The sequence below is a fragment of the Lissotriton helveticus genome, chromosome 5_1, assembly GCF_964261635.1.
Source record: "Lissotriton helveticus chromosome 5_1, aLisHel1.1, whole genome shotgun sequence".
In the NCBI taxonomy this organism is placed as follows: Eukaryota; Metazoa; Chordata; class Amphibia; order Caudata; family Salamandridae; genus Lissotriton; species Lissotriton helveticus.
In genome coordinates, this window is record NC_136065.1 from 2108185606 (window position 1) to 2108203854 (window position 18249).

The 18249-nt window shown below is 48.1% G+C and overlaps 1 protein-coding gene across 7 annotated transcripts in view; it reads left to right on the plus strand.

Annotated features, from left to right (window-relative positions):
- The window catches only part of RALGDS (ral guanine nucleotide dissociation stimulator), a 375186-nt gene extending 365707 nt beyond the window's left edge, over positions 1–9479 (plus strand). For 5 of the 7 annotated variants that reach the window (XM_078646158.1, XM_078646155.1, XM_078646156.1 and 2 more), the window contains exons 15-18: positions 850–1111; positions 1664–1909; positions 2295–2409; positions 3816–5917. In XM_078646158.1, the coding sequence (XP_078502284.1) occupies positions 850–1111; positions 1664–1909; positions 2295–2409; positions 3816–3991 (799 nt within the window). In that variant the 3' untranslated portion in view covers positions 3992–5917. Of the gene's footprint in view, positions 1–849; positions 1112–1663; positions 1910–2294; positions 2410–3815 lie in introns of all 7 variants that reach the window. The other 2 variants (XM_078646157.1, XM_078646154.1) reach the window with 1 other exon arrangement.
- The last annotated feature ends 8770 nt before the right edge of the window (positions 9480–18249 follow it).

The following is an 18249-nucleotide window of genomic DNA, read 5'->3' on the forward strand; positions in this document are numbered from 1 at the left end:
TTAGCACTACTGTAAATTCCACCCCCTGCCTGTCTGTTCTGCAGAGCCTATCCAGTTTCACTTTTTCTAACTCACATCACTTTGCTTCTTTTAGAAACCACAACTTGTATTTTTTTAAACCTGAAGTCATTTTTATTTTGCTGTGCAGAGTTGAATGATGAGTTTGACAGGGAGTTTGGTAAACTTGACTCGCACATGTAACATGGCGGTGCTGTCAGTGAATGCGTGTGCTTTCAGTGTGTACACACAATCACGCTCACTCTGTCGCTCTCTCATTTTACTAAGGAAACCACTTGGTTGTAAAGAGGTTTTTTTTTTTTCATACTGCACATCTAAATGAATCTTGAATGGGTAATTGTGCAAATTTTCTATCCCCAAAAATTGCATTTAACAAATAATCGTCCTACATTGGACTTTCGACACAGCAAGCGTGTGATGTCACTATATTTAATAGGAGAATTAGGGGAGATATTGGGTGGATGTGCTAAGCTACTAAAGGGTAGTTTACCTTCAAAGGGACTCTTTGGCTTATGTGTACACTTCCCAAAGTCCCTCTGAGCCACTCTGGCTCTGCGGCTCCATTAACCCCTCCCATGCTCATGACGAGCTCAGCTCGTGAACGTTCTACAGAAAAGGGTGTGGCCGTGACGAGCTGAGCTCGTCATGAGCACCGGGGCGATGTATGCGCCCCCCAGCACAGCAGGGGAATTAGCCCCGCAGGCAAGGGGTTAAACACCCTCATTGAGAAACGATTGCTGGAAACTTAGATGGCAGATTTGAAGTACGTTATGTTTCTACACGGTTAACTGTGCTGCGTTTAACCTCTCTGTATCTTATCTGGTTTTGCAGCAGGCAGGCACCGAGCTCCGACCCTTGTGCCACGGGTAGCTCTCACTCCAAATCCTTCGACCAGCTCAAGTGCAGCCCTTACCTGGGCAGCGCGGACACCACGGACTCCGTGAGCGTCACCTCGGCCGGCTCCAGCAGCTCTGACGTGGAGGAAATCAACATCAGCTTCATTCCAGAGTCCCCGGACTGCCAGGAGAAGAAGGTACGCGGGGCGCCAGCGCAGTCGTGGCGGCGGACAAACGAACGCAGCTTTCGTGATGGGGTCAGTGCGCTGCTTTTTGGCCCTTCTGTTTTCGAATGAATATAGCGTGGCGTGACTGGGCAGAAATTGGGGGGGATGGCAAAAAACTCGAATCAAATTGGCAAATGTTTCTTGTGTTTCCAAGTTGATGAAAAATTTTACTTATTGTGGAACATCAGGCCACGCGGAGCAATTATGATATAAAAAACACACTTTTTAGGGTGTGAATCCCCAAAACTTTGGTCTGGACCAGTAATAGTTGTGGAGTTCTGATATTGGGTGCTGGTATCTCACCACTCTAATATGAAGAAATGAAAGTGCTTTTGGTCAAGCTCCAATGAATCCTTCTGGGTGGTTCCAGAGCCCAAGTGCTGTGATTTTGGAAACTGTCTGTCCTCTGCCTCTGAGCTGGTTGTAGAGTTCTGATTGTGGACACTACAGAGCTGTGGTGTGGTTGATTTGGAATGGGTTTTTTGGAGTAGTTCTTGGGTCGCATGACTTGGTGGGTTCTGAAGCTGCAACATTAAATATTTGTTAGTTCTAGATTTTTCATCCTCTCTACTCTCTTGCCAGTTCTGGGAGTCCACGTCTCTGTCTTCGCTTGACACATCAGGGATTGGCTCAGGTTCCAGCAGCGCCTCTTCGTCGTCTGTGTCGTCCACTCCTGTCTCGGCATCACGCAGCCACAAGCGGTCTGTGTCTGGCATCTCCAGCTACTCTTCCCTCTCCCTGCCCCTCTACAACCAGCAGATCGGGGACTGTTGCATCATCCGCGTCAGCTTGGACGTTGACAACGGCAACATGTACAAAAGCATTCTGGTGAGTGAGACTGCAGACCCAGGGGCCTGGGTTAGAGAAGCGAAATGGTCGTTGCAGGTTGTGCACCTTGGGTGGATGGAGTGGGGCAGATCCTTTTAAATTAATCTTACACTGTTTCAGCTGTGGTTTGTGAGTGAGTGCTGTGCTTCTCTGGTTCCAGCATCCTTTCTTCTCACCAGACACGCTTCGTGGTCGCCTCTTCCTCCTACTCCTCTAGTTTAACCTCCTTTCTGAATTCCTTCCTTTCCCGTCTCCCTTTGGAAGCAGCTCACGCTCTGCTTTGTCTTTTGCACCCTTGTTATTCCTTTCTACCTGTCAGTTCTTGATTGCTTCTTGGGTTGGACTCTTGTGTCTACCGTAATAATGATGGGTGTATTCTTTGCAGGTCACGAGTCAAGACAAGACACCGGTTGTTATTCGGAAAGCGATGGCCAAGCACAACCTGGACAGCGACCGGCCTGAGGAGTATGAACTTGTACAGATCCTGTCTGAAGAGAGAGGTGCGTGACCTGCCTCTACCAACCCCTCCCTAGATCCTCAGCCTCGCTCTGGACTCTGTGCTCACTGCTTTACTGTCTTCGACTTTACCGACCACCATAAGTGGGACTACTGGTAGTAGGGAGACACTGCCGACCACCTTTAGACACCATTAGGGACCATCTAGTTATCAGTGTCATCTCACAATGACCAATCACGAATCCCCTAATCTGCCACAAGCAGCGGGACAATTAAAAAGACAGTCTACTCGCAACTACCTGCTCAAGGGAGACACTCTTCCCCCTGCTCCCTCTCTACGGGACCAGAATCAAGACCTTGCCCACTAGATATAGTAGACCAGCGGCTAAAGCCTTTTTCAAACCCCACCACTTGTAGGACTTGGGTGTCGAAACGTATCAACCGCAGGCAGTTTTAAGGTGTTAGGAGAACTGCCCTCTAGCATCCACCGAGTGGACTGAACAGAAGTGCCTTCGTCTGCCAACAGAAGCTTCAGTACTCAGTCCCAGGGCAGCTAAATACACAGATGGGGATGATTTAAAATTCCTCCCATCTCTCCAACCCCCCCCCCCCCCCCCCCCCGCCTTCTAAGCGGTGACGGCAGCACATAGGGCCACCTGTATTAAGGCTTTTTGCGGTCGCCAAGGGTCCAGTTCACAAAATCAAAGCATTTGCAACCCCAGAATACCCTTTTTGCCTGTTCCGAACTCAAATTGAGATTCAGTAAAGCGTTACACACCGAATCAGTATTTGAAAGGGGCATGTTTTGGGAATCTCCTCCAAATAGCGATTCAAAATGGGATGTGATCATGATTAGCGAATGAAATCTGGTCGCGAAACATTAATCGTTTACTGGCTACTGAAAGTTAGTTGGATACCCCTCTCGAACAAAAAGCGGCGCCCTGGGAACCCCTTCTCAATTCTGAGAAACCCATGTATAAAGAGTAGGCATAATGTTGAACTACTAATTTTTTTTAAAATGCTGGATTGCATAAAAAAAATGTAGAGTATACATTTATATATTTTTGTTATAAAAAGTATGCTTTATTTGAAATAAAAATTGCCAACATGGTGGTCTGCTGACCCCAGCAGGCCACCACCCCTATGGTGGAAGCGAATCCTACTGGGTCACAATTTGGGTCCTACCTCATTAATATTCAAGAGGCAGGTCGAATTGTGCGCAATTAGGATTCCATGTTTTTCTTACGACCTATTAGTACATAGTTTGGTTCTCAAAATAATACAATGACCGAAAAATACTGGTCACAAATTGTGCCCACAATCGGGGCGTAGACCGATTTATAAGAGCCTATGGTTTTGAGAGAATGACCCTCACTGGTGCAATGTGGCGGGAGGGTGGCATCATTTAACATTACTGAAATGCCCTAACTTGCAAACTCTTTTCTTTCAGAATTGAAAATCCCAGACAATGCCAACGTCTTCTATGCCATGAACTCTGGTGCCAACTATGACTTTGTGCTGAAAAAGCGCGGCTTCCCCAAAGTGGCAAAAGTGAAGCACGGCTCCAGCTCCACGCTGCCACGCATGAAGCAGAAAGGACTGAAGATAGCAAAGGGCATTTTCTGAGACCCCAATTTCTGCCAACTGTGGAGGACTAGCAGGGGCAACATGCCAATAGCTCTACGAAGGGGGCAACTGCAACAGAATCCCTTCCTTGGCCAAGGAAGGCCCCGCCCCCCTGCCACCAGGGCGGTGGGCAGATCTCACGGTGGACCATCCGATAGCACTTAAGGCCTGGTCACCAGTGGCACAAGGTGATTCTATGCCCTTGGATTGGACAATCGGCGGGAATCCGAACATGCGCCCAATCGGAGGGTGATGTATTGGGTGCTATCAATCACACTAACCGTGAGGACGGACAAGGCGGGAATGTCAACACTTGCTGAGATGTCCCTGGGGCCACCTTTACTTCCTTCTGGAGAGGTGGAGATGCCAGGCCTGACGAGGCCTTGCCCAGTCGAAACCACTCTCCACGTGGACTCAAGCCTGCACTGCCTCTTAAACTACCAGGAAGTCCTTCTTCACTGTTGCCTGGTTGAAGGTGTCCCAGGCCTTGGACTTTTCATTTGGTTGCCGGGACACTCCCCCATCGTCTCAGTGCCTTTTGGTACCCTTCCAAAGGGCTTTGTTCCAAGACAGGACTATGCCAATTTCTCACTGCCAAACCACCCCTAGCCCAGCCAGAATGACACCGCTGCGACCCATACAGGGTTACTCAAGGTGGCGGCGTACCACCACTGTTGAAGAGCTCTTCATCAGGCTGTTGGCCAGGTGGTGGCAGGCGGGAGGTGAAGCCAGTATTATGTCCGAAGACTGGAAGAGAAGTGGTCCGTGTGGGCTGCAGGCGCCACCCGTTGCCAAGCTCTCACTGTAATGTTTTGGACACCTAAAGGCCTTGGGTGGCATGTGTGAGGGTAGAGGCGGACATTTGTTTGGGATGCCACCCCGAATCCCATCCCTGTGATGTGCTGCACTTTCATCACCCTTACCCCCACGCAATCTTACAAGTGGGGGGAAAAAACTGGAAAAAGTGTAATGAAATACTATGAAGTTCCCTAAAACTGAGATTTTGGAATCCTGAAACCTTTCACAAGACTTTCCTAGGGGTATCCCCCCCCTTTTTTTGTACAAATGAAATGCAAGCACTTTTTTTTTCTCCCTTTTTTGGGGGGGGGGGGGTTAATTTTGAATATTGATTGGCAAGAATGGTGGGTGCAGCGGGGATTGAAAGGTCCTCCTTTCAGCCTCGCCAGCCCCATTGTTCACCCGCACTACATTTTTTGGTCCAATGCTAGCCGGCTCGTAGCCCAGGAGTGGGCAATCGTGCCCAGCTTTCCAAACTACACCAAAGATCCTTAAAAAGACAAATAGGAACTCCAGCATACGAGTGGAAAGATATTGATGGGCCTCGGGCTGCCCAGATCTGGTGACGGTCCCCAACTACATGCAAAATTCATATTTGTGAGGTGTTTTTTTGTGTGCAGGGGGTGGACGGAGATTTGAGCGTCTTGAATGAAGAGTGGGGTGGCTGTTGTAAATATGCAAAATGTCTCACACACACCCCCCCTTTGAAAACAGAAAGTCTTTGATTTATAATGACAAAAAACAAACTTCTCACCTTTAAGGATGACTGTGAAAAAGAATGCTTTTTACTACAACATTGAACGGGGTTGGAGAAGAAAACGTATGATTTTCGGTTTTTGTACAAACGTTTTTATCTTTTTTTCAATATTTATTAGTTGTAAATAGACTCCCTTCGAAAGCCCACATGTACAGTTACCAGGTCACCCCCGCTTCGTCAGTTGAACAGCCGAACGCTGTATTCTTTCCTGTTTTTCTTATTTAAAGTGTTGGCCATGCCTGCTGGTGTCTTGTCTGCTTTGTTTGTTTTTTGTGTTTTCAGTTGTACTTGTTTTGTAAGGGGAGCAATATCACTGAAAAAGGACAAAATAACTGAATAAAACCCTAAACTCATTGAATAAAAAAAAAAAATGTTCAACATTAAGATGGATGTTGTAGTGTAATGTAGGGAAGAGGCGGCCTCTGAATTAATGACCGGTTTAGAACTTCTCAAAATAAAAATAAAAAACAAATCTCTCAAATTCAATGTGAGCACGACCGGATGCGGTCTAGAGCAATCCTCCATTGTGACTTTTTAACAATCATGTGCCCTCCATACCGTAATGTCTTCTAGGGTTTCAAATTCATGTAATCTAATTAGTATCGAAGTTTAACCTTGCACGTGATAAACCTTCATACAGTCAAAGTTCTGTCTTTCCAAGCCCCACCCCCCCAACCTGTTGACATTGACTGAGGAGGAGTAGTTATCACTGCTGTCAGTGCGCATGTCGGTATGGTCGTCTTAGGACAGCCAAAGCGACATGCGCACTGAGATGTTTCCAACCTGAGCTGCGTTCCTGGTTTAAAGACCACAGGCGCCGGCTTATCTGCTCTCTGGGAGGGCAAATCAGGGGTGCTCAAGCAAATTCCCCCCCAGCCCTTCCACTCTACCCTGACACCAGCCGCTACTGCTCAAGAAATCAAATTTTGCTCTGGAAACAGTTTGTATGAGCTAGCAAGCCCCTTCCCTCCCATGTCAATATGACGGAGCAAACCATTTGAAAGAAGCGATAGCCTATTTCTTCAAGCAAGCTTGGCGGAACCCGTGCATAAGTTTAAAGGTTCAGTGGCCCTTCTCGGTGACCTGTTTTAATGAGGGAGAATTATGTATTTTTAAGACTTTCATTCTGCACCAAAAGAATTTGTAAAATAGTTTAAAGGTTCTAGACAAAAGCTTTTCAAAAACTAAAAATTTAACTGCGTATTGGCTTTGTGGAACCAACATACTTTGTATTCTACTTGTCGTTTTCTCTTCTCCTTGAAAGATGTTGGGACCCTTGTGTATCCCTCGTGATACCGCTGTGCCGTCTCTAAATATGAATGAAAACAGGAGCAAGTCTGTTCCTGAATTTCCAAGACACCGCTCGCTCCACTCCAATATTTCAAACCGTCTCCCGTATTTACAATTTGGCAATGTCATTTGCTGCTTTCTAGTTGCAAACTTCACAGCACTACCAACTTTTCTTCCCTTATTTCCAACCCTGCCTTCCTTAAGGGAGAGGCACACTGGGGTAAAAATAAATCATTAAAACCAATGTTTACATCACCCAATGATCCTTCCGCAGCTTGAACAAAGAGGGGTGTGCTCTGCCATCTTTGAACCTTGATTCCAAATATTGTGAAGAAGGTCTGAAGATGGTTCAACGCCCAGCCCCTGGTGGTGCAGGTTCTCCACCCTCAGTCGTGTGAGTGAGGACAAGTGTGGAGCTTTTGACCTTGGTCGCTAGTGCACCAGGTGCATCAGTGGTGGGACACTATTGTGGAACCTCGTGCGGGATCTGTCCAGCCTGACGTGACTCTGTCTGGTTACTCGTGGATTGCTGTGCTCTGGACAGTGTTTGTCATGGCGTTGGGTTATTTTCGGTTTCTTTGTCCTTTTTCGTGGACTTGCTCCTGGCGAATGGTGTCTGCATCATTGTGACGGCAGCCAGTCTGGTTGGCCTCGTCTGAAGGGTGTGATGTGTGTTTTGTGCTCTGTATGTTTGTGTTATGAGTCCTCTGCTTAGAATTTCTAGTTCCTTGTTGATTCGCATTTTTGAATCTCAATTCAAACCGGGTTTTTGGCATGAATTTTCCAGTTGCTGCAGCCCTTGGAGATTTGAGGGGGGGGTCCTCTACAGCCTAGGAGGGTGAGACGGGCGTTGTCCTTGAGGAATCGCCCGTTGGTGATACTCCGTGAATGGGCATTGTGAGACCCTCCGCAAGTCCGCTCTAGTCCCCTCCCAGCACCCACTCCCTCTCTGGAGGGCTCTCTGCCCCCAGAATGCCACTACTCGAGGGAGGGTTTACGACTTTAGTTACTGACTGAAATGTGGCTGCAGCCTTGACCCGTATTTTCTCTTGTCAATCGCCCCTCTGGTTCGTACTAAACACTACTAAACGTTGCAGGGCTCCTATCAGTATTAAATGTGTTTACACGTGAAGCCTTTTTGTAAAGAGAAAATGGAAACACTAAGGCAAAAGCGGCAAGGGTGCTAAGCAGGGACCTCTCCTTACTGGTACCCTGTCAGACTCCGCTGTCCCAGACGACGGTCAGTCTGTACGACTCCAGCTTTCTGAGTTGGTGGTCAGTCTGGACTCCTTGGCTGAGCCGAACTGTGGTCCGTCACAAGTCATCAGCTGCCCCAGACAGCTGTCGGATGCCCGATAGGACAGTCAGTCTGGATTTCTCGGCTGCCCCAGACAGTGGTCAGTCCCAAAAAAGCTGGCCGAGATGGCAGTCAGTGTGGACTCTACCAATGTCCCAAACGGGGGTCAGTCTGGATGACTATGGCTGTTTGTGATGGTGGTCAATCTCGACTCGTCTGCTTCCACTGATGGCATTCAGTCTAGACTCAGCCGTCTCAGACAGGGGGCAGTCTAGATTTGTCGGCCATCCCAGACGGGGGGAGGGGCAGTCTAGACTCTGCCGTCTCAGACAGGGGGCAGTCTAGACACGTTGGCCATCCCAGACGGGGTTGGGGGCAGTCTAGACTCGGAATGGACTTCCCAGGTGGGGGAGCAATCTGGACTCGGCTATCCAAGAAGGGGGGGGCAGTCTGGTCTCATCGGCTGTCCCAGACAGCAGGGGGAGTCAGCCTGGATGACTCCGGCTGTCTGAGATGGCGGTCAGCCTTGACTCGTCTGCTTCCAGTGATGGCATTCAGTCTCGACTCATCGCCTGTCCCAGACGGTGGTCTGCCCCGACTCGTCGGCTCTACCCAACACAGAGAATTGTCTGTTGGCTGTGCAGTGTCTGTACTGCTGCAGCTCAGTCGTAGTTTAGTGTGTGTGAAATGACCAGGGGCATGAAGAGAAGGCCCCAGAATTATTTTGCACCAGAATCATTTGACTGCTATTGTAGTCAAATGAGCGACACTATGAGGCCTTCTGCAGACTGCCGCTCTGCATTTCACCAGACAGCCTTTGAGTTTTATTGATGAGAATTTTATCATTCCGGCATTTACGTCAAAGAAAATCTAGCTCCTGTTGGTGTTTGTTCTACAAAGAGCCAGTTCTATTTTTTCCTCTTAAGAACAATTTGATTGATGGGGTTCAGTTTTTGTGTGTGTGTATGCACTTGTTGCTTTGATGCCTGGTGTGTTATCTGAGTGGGTTTGCACTCACACTTGTGCCCTATACACAGTTCGGGAGTACACATCTCTGTGTAATGGGCTGTGAGCCTACACTGTCACATGTATGTACGTTCACTACGGTGTCCCCTCTGGACATGGCGCAGTAAGGCTGAGTCTGTATTGGAATGCATGTATAGGTGTGCTGTCGCATGGCTGTTGAGGTGTGTGTGTGTGTGTGTGAGTACACGTGTGAGAGCAGTGTGCGTGTCCGGAGGGATGTCATATTTCACGGCCTGGCTCGTATGCAGGCCATTGCTGTAAAAAAGCTGCACATACAATGATCTGTCACTGGTATTGGCAATAAATCCCAACACTTTCAACACTGCTGTGTGTTTTGTTCTTTTGCCACTGTCATTCAATCTTCAATTTATTGTGATATTGGTAACTATGGATTGCTCACGACTGTTCTGTTCAGGAGCGATGCAGACCGGCTACTCGGCATTGCTCTTCCAGTGCACCTCAGCCCTGAACCACTGCACCCCCTGCTATTCCAGTAATTGGTCACACAACTCTTCCAGTGCACCTCAGCCCTGAACCACTGCACCCCCTGCTATTTCAGTAATGGGGTCACACATCTCTTCCAGTGCACCTCAGCCCTGAACCACTGCACCCCCCTGCTTCTCCAGTAATGGGTCACACAACTCTTCTAGTGCACTGCACACATCCTTCCCAGGTGGCCCTGCTTTTCCAGATCCGCACAAGCCTTTGGCAGTTTGTCTCCGTCACTGGCCTTCTAGACCCTCAGCTTTTGCATTACGATGCGCCACGCTGTGCTCCATCAGGCCGGATAGCCTCTGGCCATCCCTCCCCTTTCCCCACCTTGTTATTCCTGGGGACACTGATGGAACTAGTGAGAACCCTCTGACAAGCTTACATCATCATTGTGATTGGTCACAGCCCAAGCTCTGCAGCTCCACTCAAATAGGGTTGTCAACTTTCTCTGCAAAAATACCAGCCATTTGTTTCAAGATTCTGGAAGGGACAGGAGCGTTCCTCTGCAGACTCTATTAACAGCACTTCTGTCTCTGCCATATAATAATGTTCGGAGCTTGTGTTGTGGGTACACATGCTTTGCGTCCTCCAGCCATCTAGTGTTGTGTCCGGATGTTACAAGTTGTTTTTCTTCTGTAAAGTAACAAGTCATAAGGTTTAGAGTGACTACTTTGCTTCCTTTATGCGCATGGGCCTCGGCTCCGTGCTCAGATTGTTTTCGATCTGGTTTGGACATGGAAAGCAAAGACTCGGATAACGTTGCATCTGTGCACATGAACTTCAGATCATCGATTCCGGGGAAGTTCTACAATCAACCATGTCAGGTTCATACTAGCAGCGTCTTCAACTGAGACAGATCTGATTATCATACAAAATCGAGGACTTGGCCTTGGAGAATATAGTCAGATGGAGCACAGTATGTTCTGCCCACATTATTATTCCAAGTATCCCTATTCCCAAGCATGATGTTTATAACCTCTGCCTCTCTCCAGACCACAAGGAGTCAAAGTGCCATTTTTGCTAAGACTTCCTGTGTTAAAAGACAGTAAGCTGGAGAGAAAGATGATGGCACATTCAAGGATGCAGCATCAAACAAGGTTGAACACAATGGACAATTTCCAGTTTTGCAGCGTGAATTTTTCTGGATTCACTATGCTGTGCATTATTCCGCCATCTAGTGATTGGGTCCAGAATTGTAGTCTTGTTTTTTTTTTTTTGTGGCCCAGGTGGCCCCCGACATTCCACCATTTGGTGTCCTTCATGACGATGACGCTCTTTCGGTGTAAGCTCCCACCTTTGGTTGCCATCTTCAGATTCTTTTTTCCGCTGTTTGGTCTGGATCGTTGCTGAGGAGTTCCAGAGTTTTGGAAGAGGAATTCAAGCAAAATCAAAGATATTCGACGAAGTAAGTTTTCAACTACACCGGACTACAGGTCAGGTACCCGGAGAGACGAGGGAGAAGTTTAACAAACAAAACCTCGATGTTCAACGGAGAATGCGCTCGCAGGGGGCTCCCTGAGCACGGGGCTGTACAAAACATTCAAGTTTTGCACTAATTGCCACCACAAATATGCCCCGAAGGGCCAGCATCCAGTCTGTAACCTCTGCGTGCCGCTCGACCACAGAAGCGAAGACTGCAACGCCTGCTCAGCGTTTACACCTAAGACCCTCAGAGTAAGAGAGAGGCAGAGAAGGGCAAACCACAACATGCAGGGGCAGGGGCCACCTCCATCACTATGAGACTTGGGCCCCTCAAGTGGAGAAGAGGACAACGTCACCGGAGGACTGCACGGTCGTCTTGGTCCATAAGAAGACATCGAAGGAGGTATGGGAGTCATCGACCCCTTAAACATCCAAGCGACACTTGAAAGTGTGAAGCAAAAGCCCCGAGCGATGCTCGTAGAAGTCCTCGAAAGGAGCTCTGCCGCCGAAACATTCGACGAAAGCAACAGCCTCCAGGGACAGTCATCCGAGCGGATCTTTCGAAAAGGACTCCCAATTGGCGAAAACCCTCAGACGTCGAAGGTTGCCCTCGAGAAGGACACCTCAGCGCCAAGGAAAGAAGGACCGACATCGGCGTTGACGTCCTCAAAGAGAAGCGCTCCAACCCTCGACGCTGAACACGCCGCCGAGATGGAGAGGAAGCTCGAGACCGAAATGGCCAGCATCCTACAGTGGAAGCTCGCGGTCAATGTTGAAAGGGATGACTAAGACACGGAACTGTCAAACACCCGAACCAGTCGAGGAACTGGGAGAAGAGGCTGCACAGACTTATGGAGTGAAAATGGAGGAGGAGAAGCCCAAGGCATGTTTACCCCTGGAGACTCTACTGCCTCAACCGACTAGGAGCCAATTCCTTCCCATGCTCCTTAGTGTGCTAGACCAGGGAAGAGGGGCCTTTAAGGAGCAAGCAGTATGCAAAGCTGTGACACCTAGAACCAAGAAGATGTACAAACATTCTTCGAGGGATCCCGCATACATCCAGGGGTTCGTGCCAGCTGACTCCATAATTGGAGCAACGGCTAGGAAAAGGGCTAATGTTCCCACAAATGCCAGACCACCTCCAGACAAGGAGAGTAGGGGATGGATTTCACGGGGAGAAAGGTGGAGAGAAATGCGGCCATACAGTGGCGCATTGCGAATTCCAACGCCCTGCTCAACAGACACGCATACCAACACTGGGATGAAGTGGGGCAGCTACTGAAGCATCTACCAGATCAGTACCAACAAAGAGCTGCTCACGTGGTAGAGGAAGGAAAGCACTTGGTGAACACATGCCTAAAATCGGCACTGGATGCTGCAGAAACATCTAGCAGGCTAATGATGATAGGAGTTACTGAGAGAAGACACGTATTGCTGTGAATGTCTGGATTCAAGCCAGAGGTACAAAGTAACATCTTAAATACATTCTGTAATGGAGAGCAACTGTTCGGCACACCAGTGGACGACAAGTTGACGCAGCTCAAGAAGGACAACAAAACAGCAAGGTCCATGTGAGCGCTGCAGTTCAGGGGGATGAGAAGAGGCACACCTACAAGGAGACCAGGTGGTTATAGTGGAGGCAATGTGCCGACTGCATCGCACCAAACTTTCCAGCAAGGCTACCAAGGGAACAACCAAGGCCAGCAGCAGCAGGGTCAACTGCAGCAAAGCCGGCAGTATCAACCCCGGGGACAGATCTTTTGAGGGTGCGGGAATGGACGAGGACAAACACGAACGGGAGGACAACAGCCCTCAACCAAGTGACTCCACCATGCATCAGGTCCCCACCCTAGCAACACCTTGGGGTGGGCGGAAAGACAAAAAGTAAAAATGCAGCCAAACATTCAATGACAAACAGTACCTCGAACACTCGACACCGGTAGGGGGAAGAATAATAGACTTCATCCAGGAATGGATGAAGGTCACATCGGACAAATGAATACTAAACATCATACAATACTGATACTGTATAGAGTTAGAAAAACAACCTCCATACAGAAAACCAAGAAGAAAGGCACACTCAGCAAAGGAGCTCTCACTCTTGCAACTAGAGGTGCAGGAATTGCTCAGCAAGGAGGCAATAGAAGTGGTACCGCAAAAATCAAAGGAACAAGGGGATTTACTCAACCTACTTCCTAGTGCCAAAGGTGGACAAAACACTCAGATCTATCCTAGATCTAAGGTTCCTAAACAAATTCGTATGGACTGAAAGATTCAAGATGACCTCTCTACAAGAGTTAATACCACAAATACAGCAAGGAGCCTTCATGGCTACCATAGATTTAAAGGACGCATACTTACACATCCCCATCAACCACAAACACAAGCGACTACTTAGGTTTGTGATCAACCAAAGCCACTACCAGTTCACAGTACTGGCATTCGGCCTGAAATCCGCACCAAGGGTGTTTACAACATGCCTAGCAGCTGTCGCAGCACATCTACGGAGGCAAGGGATACACGTATACCCCTATCTAGACGACTGGCTTGTAAAGGCAAGTTTGTACAAGCAATGCAAACTACACATCCAGCAAGTCATACTAACACTGACAGGGCCGGCTTTCTCGATTCATTGGGAGAAATCGCCGCCAGAGCCAATCAAGATATTCTTAGGGGCAGAGATAGACACTATACAGGCCAAAGTGTTCCCCAGCAGGAACTACGGCGATACTGAAGGAAACAAGTAATTACCGCAAGGGGCAAGTTCTGATAGTGAGGACGGTGCGCAAGTTAATGGGAATGATGGCGTCTTGCATTCACCTAGTCCAAAATATTCGACTATACATGAGGCCATTCCAGGAATGGATACAAAGGCAATGGTCACAGGCAACCAGGAGTTTGGAATATCTAGTGGTTGTCACAGAGGAAGAGGTGTGGCGCCGCGGCCAGGGCGACTGACTCCGGAATCTGGGGATCACGGTTCGATCCCCGGCACCTGCGGCAGATTAGCCCAGCACCATGTGACTCTGGGCAATAGCTCGCTTAATCTTCCCGACGGCCCCCAGCGCCTAGAGACCCTTACGGGTGATTGTGCGCTTTACAAACGTGGATTATTATTATTTTTATTATTATTACACGCAGTGCATCAGGAAATAGCGTGGTGGAACAAACCAAACATATCACAGGGGAAACCATTCACACAACTGACTCCAACAGTGACCATCACAACTGACGCATTCTAGCTGGGGTGCGCATATACACGAGCTCATGGTGAGAGTGCTGTGGTCACAACAGAATGCGGTCAAGCACATCAAATACCTGGAACTAAAACCAGTGTTCCTAGCCCTGAAAGCTTTTCAGAAACAGCTGTATGGAAACAGGGTGTTGATCCAGACAGACAGCACCACAACCATGTTCTACATCAACAAACAGGGAGGAACACAGTCAGTAGCGCGATCAAGGCTAGCACAGGAGATATGGACCGGGGCCATCCCACTAAAGATAGACATACTGTCAATACATCTCCCAGGGAAGGACAACGTGGAGGCAGACAGACTCAGCAGGCAGGCGTCCGCATCACGCGAATGGGAGATCAACCAACAGTAATTACAGAAGGTAGTCCGAAGTGGGGTACACCGCAACTAGACCTTTTTGCAACACACCAAAATGCCAACACTTCGCAGCCAGACAACCAGACCATCGGTCACAAGGGAATGCGTTATGGATAAGTTGGTCAAAGACATTTGCATACGCTTTCTCCCCGATCCCACTAATACACAGGGTACTCTGCAAATGCAGGGACTGGCACTGGATCTACAGGACCAGGAAGTAAACCCTCAAATACACACATAGAAGGGCACACATCGAGCAACAGGGGCCTCTGGACTCAGACAGCTATGCATGGGGCCCTGGACTCAGACAGCTACGCATGGGGCCAGATGCTGGCTTACTCACCAGGAGAGGTAGAAACATGCCCTATAAAGCCACATATCATGCAGTGGTTACAAGGGATGTTCATGGGATATAACTAGAAGAAGAAGAGGGGGGGCAGCTGCTTCCTCCTTGCAACACTACATCCTTTAAGAGGTACATCATTAGGTCCCAGGGCTGCCAAGTGTATCACAGCAAAGCAAGGTCTTTAAAGAGCCACCTCATGCCGGGCAGTCACACCTAGAGTGGAGAAAAATATAGACCAACCCTTAAGAACCTGCATCTGTTATTAGCCGTGGCAGGCATGACTCTCACTGTCCCTACACTCAGGAAAAGAGACAGTTATACAGCCACTACTGGGCCACCACCAGGTTGGGACAGTATCATACCAGATATAGTGGGGGAGAAGAGCGGCAACGACTCAATTTAAGATATCAAACTGTTCAGTCAGGAGCAACAGCCCAAACTTGAGTCGCTCATGTAAAAAGTCTCTGAACAATTTCATAAAAGGACAGAGAGCATCATAGCAGAGGGTGAGACCATCTTCAAAACAAACCTTGAATCGTCCCTGGACTCAGCAGATATTACCAATAGGCAGTGGTGTAGCAGCATATTCCTGCGTAGGGTCAGAATCTTGGAACTCAAACCAGAGGTGCAAACATCAGTCATTAACAACCCATTTAATACCCAGATAATGTAGGAAATAGTGTAGAAGAAGCCTTGGAGGAAATAAAAGTGTAAACAGATACTGCATGACACTCCTTTAGGGTTTAGATTGAGAGGGGGGGGTTCACCACGAGAAGTACACACGGTGACTGGAGCCGACTGCCCACAGAGCATCTAACACCGGTAGAGTGCAGAATCCAAGACGTTATACAAGAAAGGAGAAGAATCTCAACTGAAAAATGGGTACAAAATATCCTCTGTCAGTGATACTGCATAGAACCAGAAGGCACACCAAGACCATGTGTGCCAAAGAGAGAGAACTACAACCAGAAGCAAAGAGAAGCACTTACAACAGAAGGGGAAGACATTGTACAAAAGAATGCAAGAGGGAGTGCCAGTCACGGCGTTTACCTCCTCACGAGAAACAAGACCAGGCACTGAGGCAGATCCAAGACCTCAGGTTCCTAAACAAATACATAAAAGCACGCATGTTCAAAACGATGTTACAGGACATCATTCCCTTGATAAAGGAAGGAGACCACCTAGCAATGACCGACTTAAAACGTGCCTACTGTCAGATGCCCATGAAATACCTTCGCAAATACCTCCTATTTTATTGAGGGAAATCATTACTGATTCAGGGCCGTACCCCAAGCGTGTCCCAAAAATGTCTTGTAGTAGTTGTAGCTCATCTTGGAGAAAGCCCCTTTGAAAATGTAACCCCTATCTGGATGCCTAGCAATGCCAGACCAGCACCACCGCGGTTATTATACTGCATGCCAGACTGCGCACGCGGACACTGCCGGCGTGGTTAGCAAAACGACGGTCACAAAACAGAGGGAAGTGGGATGATCTAGTGGTTGTCAAAACGCAAATTCAAAGAGCTCAAGTGATGATTGAGGGCAGTCACATAACAAAACTTAAGGGGGTCCCCCTGCAAAGTACATGGAGGGCCGCCCCCCACCCGGCTCAACACTTACCACTTTGGTCCCAGACACAGTCAGTATATTGTGATGATTAGGCCCCTTGGAGCTCAGGCCCGGGCACCGTGGGGGTTGTAGGGGCTAATGTTATGCCACTGAAGAACAAGTTACTTACCTTCGGTAACAATATATCTGTAAGAAACAGTAGTTAGTATTAGATTCCTTACCTTAGAATATCCCCAGGCGTCAGTCTGGATCCGGAAACTTTTGCGTAGCAGTACCCCTGCGCGTCGGTAGGCGTCGTACAACCATAAGGGGTCGAAACGTCGACTGTCTTCATCTTCACCTACCCATGAAGAACAGACTATAATTGTTGTGTTTCAATATATGGTATAGGTTCCTATTGTTTTTACATGTGGCTTAGTAATGCATATGTGATGTCAAATAATGAAATCTTTGACTTCACTGGATCTTTAAATCCTTCTCACTGAACCCTCAATCCTCACAAAACCACTTTACCCACCCCACCCCACCCCCCTCCTTTCCTCTGGGCACGCTGCAGATACTGTATAACGAATTCTGTAACATAATACAACAATGAGGATGTGATTAAACAACATACCATTTGCTGTTTTACTATTACTTTCAAATGTTGTGTCTAAAGAACTGTTTTTTATTTAAACAGTACGCACTGGGACCCCTTTCCCTGTAACAACTGAATGATGGAGAACATGTTAAGAAGCGGGGCTTTCAGGGCACCACCTCCCTCTGTGAGTGTAATAATGGATGCATCACCCACATGGCGGGGCGCCTACACGGGAACACTTCAGATAAGTGGCTAGTGGAGCAGGAAGCAAATGGTCCTAAATATGAACATATTAGAGTTAGACCATCTCTCTAGAGCAAAAATCCAAAGGCAAAGACCCATTAATGCAGTTAGCACTAAAACAATGTTCTTTATAAATCAACAAAGTGAAACAAAATCTCACACCCTTGCAAAAGCTAGTACATGAGATATCAAAAATGGGCAATTAAAAGCAAGATCACAGTCGTCACTGTGGTGGGCCAGATGCAGTGCTCTATTTGAGCCAGTGGTTCCTGGTGCTCAGCACCAGCACTTTACTGCCAGAACCTTCACTTATGATCGCTGCCACACGGTGGCACTGTTTTTGCAATTTAAAGATGAGCAAAAAAGCAGTTCATTGTTAATTCAATATACATTAAAAACAACTAATACCTGCCACCCAAGCCATTCTTAAAGCTTTGGTGGCCTCAAACAGTCTGAATTGTCACGCTTGTAGCAGTGTGATGGTTAGTAGTGTAAGTACAGTGGCAATGTTTGGCACAAACTGTGGTAGCCTCCTGACGAGGGCCCCGGCACTTATTCTTTTTTACAAATTAAGAACTGGACAGATGAACAAAGAAGCAGTGGCTAAGGCAAAAGGATGCCCCCGCAGAATGTGATGATGGACCCCTGAGCCTCCCATATCACATGGATATACATTTAATTGGGCTGAATGGGGGAGCCCTAAGAAGGGTTGGGGGCCCTTTGGAGGGATGCCCATGCACCCGACCCCCTTTTTTGCTGCAGGGACCTATCTTACGCCCCTGCAAAGAAGCAGCCAGACTAAGCAAAGAGGCATATCCCATGAGTGGA